The sequence below is a fragment of the Chlorocebus sabaeus genome, chromosome 4, assembly GCF_047675955.1.
Source record: "Chlorocebus sabaeus isolate Y175 chromosome 4, mChlSab1.0.hap1, whole genome shotgun sequence".
NCBI classification, from domain to species: Eukaryota; Metazoa; Chordata; class Mammalia; order Primates; family Cercopithecidae; genus Chlorocebus; species Chlorocebus sabaeus.
This window is the reverse complement of record NC_132907.1, coordinates 56,669,125-56,675,124: the sequence shown is the minus strand read 5'-3', so window position 1 is coordinate 56,675,124 and position 6,000 is coordinate 56,669,125. Positions and strand designations below refer to the sequence as shown.

At 47.1% G+C, this 6,000-nt stretch overlaps 1 protein-coding gene across 2 annotated transcripts in view; it reads left to right on the top strand.

Moving 5' to 3' along the window:
* The first annotated feature begins 3,498 nt into the window (after window positions 1-3,498).
* EGFLAM (EGF like, fibronectin type III and laminin G domains) overlaps window positions 3,499-6,000 on the top strand; it is a 199,709-nt gene continuing 197,207 nt past the window's right edge. The window contains exon 1 of one of the 2 annotated variants that reach the window (XM_007961430.3): window positions 3,499-3,976. In XM_007961430.3, coding sequence (XP_007959621.3) covers window positions 3,880-3,976 — 97 coding nt within the window. In that variant the 5' untranslated portion in view covers window positions 3,499-3,879. The remainder of the gene's footprint in view (window positions 3,977-6,000) is intronic. The other variant, XM_007961426.3, reaches the window with a different exon arrangement.

The window sequence follows — 6,000 nt, the reverse complement described above, 5'->3', positions numbered from 1 at the left end:
GTTTGATAAGACACTACGTTGGTGAGAGTTCATAGAATTAGTTAGGCACATATTCTGCTTATTGGGGTGTAAATTAGTACAACCTCCTTCGGAGGAAATTTAGGCAAATTGTCAAAATTGAAAAGGCATTTACTGTTTGACCGAGTATGGTTAGTCTAGAAATGAACCGTACAGTCTATTATAACATGTGCAACCTATTACACATTCAGCGTCATTCATGCCATGCTGTTTATAATAATTGGAAACAACAGAAGAAAGAACAAATAAATTACACATCACATAGTAGAATATTCAGCAGTTAGTAAGGAGGCAGATCTGTATCTGCTGATTTGGAAGGATCATCCGGTTAAGAAGTGTGTAGAAGATGCTCTTGGTTGTGTTAAATACATGTGTATATAATTAGCTTGTCCATTCATAGACCATCTCTAGAAGGATATCCAAGAAACTGGTGATGGTAGAAGGAAGAAAAGGAAACTTACTTTTCACTATACACTCTGCCTGATCCACATTTCAAATTTTACATGTACCTATAACCAATTTAGAAAAATAAATCAAAAAATGATTCTTGGCTGCTGCCTCTTTGTCACTTTCACTTAGAGTCTTAATAAACATTCTATAATTGATAAGTTTGCCTTTACTTTCTTCTACCAGCCTCCAAATCTATTCCATGCAGGAAAGGCCAGATTCCTCTTCCATGATAATGAGCAAAGTAGGCAGGTCACTCTTCTGCTGGTGACCTTATTGAGTTTAGACCTCCAGTGAATTTGAACAGATTTTTTTTTTTTAATGAAACATTCAAAGCCTCTTGGCCCCTCTTTAGCTGCCCTCCTCTCAGAAAGCAGGAAGAGCGTGAAAGGCAAGTGTTCTATTTGTCTTTAGTCACATTTACAAATGCCATAGTTGGTTATCAAACTGGAAGGAGAGGGAATCTTGGAGGATGCGATTTGAACTGCAAAGGAAGCGAGTAAGTTTGATGCAACATGTGCCCTAGATTTGAAGCAGATTTTGTGAAATAAGGTCTTATCTCAATAGCCTGATAATCCAGAGTGTTTGCAGGCCCTCAGAGGTAAAGTACAACAATATAATCTAATGTAATGCCCCCAAGGAAGAAACAAGAGGGGCCTCTGAAGAAACCAAGCCTGTTTCCCAAATCACCTATGGCCATCTGCAAAAAATGGAAGGGAGGCACAGGGCCAGGGATGCCAAGGTGGTGTGGGCACATGTGGAGGACATCGGCAAGAAGGCTGAAGCCCAGGCTTGCGAAATTTGCAATGGACAATTTGCACAGGTCTTTTAAAAGGCACATTCGGATTAAAGGTAGCTTAGATTAGATGGTGCTGTTTTATCAGCTAATAAAGAGAAAGCAAAACCTAGAATTTACTGATTGTTTCATCCAGCCCATTCATTTTTACCAAGGCACACTATACGCAGAGCCTAGGATTAAACACCCACGTCTCTTGATCCTCTCGGTCCACTGCTGTGTTTACTTTCCACATTGTCCTCTTAAAAGCCTGAAGGCTGGAACCAGACTCCGCTGCATGCAAGCTGCATGACCTTGGGCAAGTTTCTTAATCTTTCCATGCTTCAGCTTCCTCATCTGTAAAAGGCGAGAATAGTAATAACAGTATCATCTTCCTGGTATGATTGTTATTGGGATTAAAATGCACTTCAAAGAGGGTTTGGTACATAGAAGACGTTAAATAAATGGTAGGCATAATATCAATGATTATTATTGCTTCCAGTTTCTGCATCACAGAGAATCATTTTTAAGTAGGAAAGCCTGCATGGGAGGCATCTGCATTGCAACACTCGCTTGGTTCTGGGTGCCACATTAAGTCTGAGATAAGAAAACACTTTTGCCTAAAGAAAGGCCAACAACGACTTCCCAGCTAGCGCTGGAGGCTGGAGGAGCTCTCTGACACAGGTGGAGTTCAAAGGGAGGGGGCGCCACCCACCACCAATGCTGAAAGCAGGTCCTGTGTGGAGTGGAGGCAGGGCCTAGATGACCTTTAGGGCTCCTGGTAATGCTAAAAGGTCTATGATTTTGGTACCTTAGAGACTAGCAGTTTCGGAGGCAGTCACTTTGCTTAGCTTAGCGACCGGCTTTATGGTCACCTTGGAAGTGAAGAGCATAGTCCTGTCTGAACTTTGCTCCAGTTCTGTGTAACAGGACAAGCTCTGGTGTCACAGCTAAGACTTCTAAATACTCAAGTTGGAGGGGACTTTGAATTTATTTGTGAACAGACAGTTGCACACTTGAAAATGCCAACACATAAGGGAACATACTCAGCTTTGTTAACTGACAAGATTGAGCTCATTACAAACTCTCCAGCCAGGGGATATTTCATTCTTAAAAGAGGAGTAGAAATCCTGTGTGTGTGTTTGGGGGGCTGGGGAGGGGAGAAGAATATATCAGTCAACATTATTTCCTCTGGCGCTCCCAAACATAGGCTAACTGTGAAGAACCAGGACGCTCACCGAGTCCTGGCAGCGCTGCAAGGTGGGGCAGGGGCGGGCGCGGTCCTCTCGCTAGAGACTGCAGATTTCCTCTGCGGGACACTTCCTAGGGCCTTTGATCTTTCCCCAGGAACTGGCGAGGGCCGCGTTTGCCTCTAAGTTTATTCCCTCTTGGTTTATTTATTGTATCTGTTTTCTCTTCTGGCTGGTTTGGAGGTCAGAACGCCAGTATGCAACGGGACGTGGGTCCCAAGGTTTCCCCTCTCCGGGCACTACCGCAAAATCTGGCAAAAGGTACATTTTACTGAGTCCTGGGGCAGCAAATTCAGCGGAAGAGAAAGAGTCTTTCTCCTCTCAGGGAGACAACCCAGGAAGCCCGATCCCGGGATCAGAGGCCAGGACTCCGCCCTGGCCCCCAGCCCCAGCCCCATCTGGGCGCCGCTGGGTGCTCTTCTCAGTGTGCCGGAGGACTCGAGCTCGCGTCCCTCCCTGAGAAGCCAGGCTTAACTTGGAGTTTCATCTCCTCCCCAGGAGGGTCTCAAGTTGCCTTCGTCTGCCGGTAAGGGCTCCTACTCCCCCGCTCCGGGCCCTAATCTCCACCCGGCGTCCGCGTCTGAGCCGCCTGGCCTCAGCTCTCCATCTGCGCGCCTTAAATCCCATTTATCTTCTTAGCGCCTCAGACCCGGCCGGCCCCGCCCCTCTTCCTCTCACCCCCACCCCACTTGCAAATCACAGACCCTCGTCTACCCCTCGCTCCTCCAAGTGCTCTGGACCAACTATAGCAACCTTTGAGGTGTTAGAAAAAGTCGCCAGGCTGGGTAGAGGCGACCTAGAGGGGCGCGGCAGGAGGAGGGCCCGGGTGGAGTGGGGAGCGTCCCAAGATTTCAGGGTGAGGACCGCGGAGGGTCCTCGACCCGCAGTCGCCTAACTCCTGCCTTGCGTCTCCAGTGGTTGAAGACGGTCCCTCCCAGGCCCCCAATCTAGGTCACCAGCCGGGAAGGGCTACGCTGGGGGTCGCTAGAGAGGGTGAGGGGCGGCCTGTCTGCTTCCGAGGTGGGCGAGGAGTGAACGTTTCAGGGCCTGCCCCTCTCAATTCCACTCGATTGTAATTTCATCCCCGGGCCGGTCGAGCCTCCCTCCTTCCCGCGGCCAGCCCTTCCCTCCCCGTCGGCCTCCTTCGTCGCCCCCGCCCCCGCGAAAAGCCCTGCAGCTTGCAGCAGGCTTCACTCCCGCACGCCGACCTCCCGGCTGCAGTCCTGCCTCCTGGAACTGCCCCGTGGTTCTGGGCCCAGACCCCGAAACCCCCCACCTCCTCGCGCTGGCCCGGGGATCCGCGGGGGCTGCGTCCCCAACGCGCCCCCGGAGACGCCCTTCCTCTGTGCGCCCGGGACTTGGTGAAACTTTGCAGGCGCCGGCGGCAAAATGGATTTAATCCTAGGCGTTCTGCTCCGGCTCCTGCTCCTGGCTTCCAGCCTCGGACCCGGCGCGGTGTCGCTCCGAGCGGCCATCCGAAAACCAGGTAATGCGCTCCTCCGCCCGGAGCCACCACGCCCCGAGCGCCCCTGCTGGGCTCCCGGGCGAGGACCCAGAGCCGGCAGCGCACCGCCTCCTTCTTCCCGACCAGCGTCGGCTTAACTCGCTTCAGCTCTGCCAGGAGCTGAGAAAAGACGCGAACCTCGCCCTCCCCCGCGCCCGGGCGGCTCTAGGGATATTTATTTGTTAAAAGAATGATCAGTTTTCCAGACACAGTAGAGGTGGTGGTCCCCGGGTTTGACCGCAGAGAGCTGAGAGTTGGGACAGCGATCGTGCTGTCTCAATTACAGAGGATGGCAACCGTGCAGAGGAGTCAAACCGGCCCCTCCTGCGTCTCCAAACATCTTACTGAATTCATAGTGTCCAGAGCTCAGCCATTTCCTGTTAAGTGTCTTAAGGGCTGCCTAGAGCCCCCTCTGCCCATCTCCGGTCCTGCCCACGCACTGTGCAGGGATGTGGACTCTGCTCTTAGCATCCTTTTCCACTCTGGGGCCGTTTGTTCAGAAGGAGGCACCCAGTGGGTTAATTTTACCGTGTTTTGAACTCCTGCCTTTGCTCTGCTATTTAAACAAAGATATGTGCGTTGCAGCTTGTTATAAGGGATTGAGGATTGGGGGAAAACTTGAAACCATAATAACGTGTATTTCCTCTAGCTGCATATAGGTAAAAAGTCTTCCTGTATTTTGGTCTACTTTGATTTGGCCTATGGTTTGAGATTATTCAAAGTAGAACATTCTGAACAATGAACTTCTAAACACTGTTTCCCAAATAACGATTTTTATTATTTTCTTCCGGGACCATATTTAGAATTCTGAAAAATCTGTTTTGTCTTAGCTTACTTTGTAAGGGAGGTTGTCTTATGGGATTAATTATATCTTATGAACAATGGAAAACAATGTAACTTTTATTTGAATGCAGTCTGCAAAACCTCACAGAAAGTGCAGTTTGTCTTCACAAACGTTTCTGTAAGAAAGAGACAAAGCTAGGAACATTTATCAGAGGGCAAAGAAAATCGTCTTAGCGGGATCCCATGTGGATGCTTAAATATTTTCACATTGGAACTCTCTATCTGGAAATATGACTTGTTGCATTTCGGCTCTGGAAACACTCTCAGTCTTTGCGCTGTATCTCTTATTACCAGCACTTGTTACCTGCCTTGAAATCTAAGGTCGTTATCATAATCTACACCATATTTAAATTATGAGCCATTCCACTGATGAGCTCTTCAATTCATTTTGGAGCTAATAGCTTCAGTCCAAGGTAATATCACATGAAACTGTTTCTCTTCCTGCACGCACACATACACACACCTTCAAGGATTTCAGTGAAGAGCTTCTTTCTAACTTTCCTCCTTAAGATAACCACATCACGATCAATTGCATTTTGCAGATTTATTCACATGAAATAACCCATTAATTGTCACAATTTTTAAACAAAGCGTAGTTATATCTATAGTTTTAAAGCATGAACATTGTATGCAATGCTTTTTTAAGGATATATTTTAATCCATTTAAGGGGAATTTTTAAGAAGTATTTTATAAAAACCTGTAGTATAAAACTGGTCATATGGGTCACCATATTTTCTTTCTTATTTTTTGTAGTTCTTCTCCTAAAAAGATTTTCTACCTGATTCATTCAGGGTCTCATTCTGATATTCATATCAGGTATATGCCATGTGGACCTCTTTGGTTTTATTTGAAGCATAGATAGGGTTTTGATAGTGGAAACACCACCTCTTAAATACTTTGGCATATTAATTACATAAAATTTGAGATAGAAGTGTTTAGGTTCAACCTAGAAGAGTTTTATTTTTATTACTTTATAATTTTATCCAGACACTGGCTTTCAGGTTGGAAAACTTCTCAGATTAAAATGACGGCTACTTCATAAACTTCAGGGGAAATTTCCCTCCTGGGCTCATTTACATCCCTTGGAAAGGCTAGTTTTTGATCCAGAAAATTGGTCCAGATTAAAAAACTGAATGTGCCCTGCTTGGCTCTGATGTGAGCA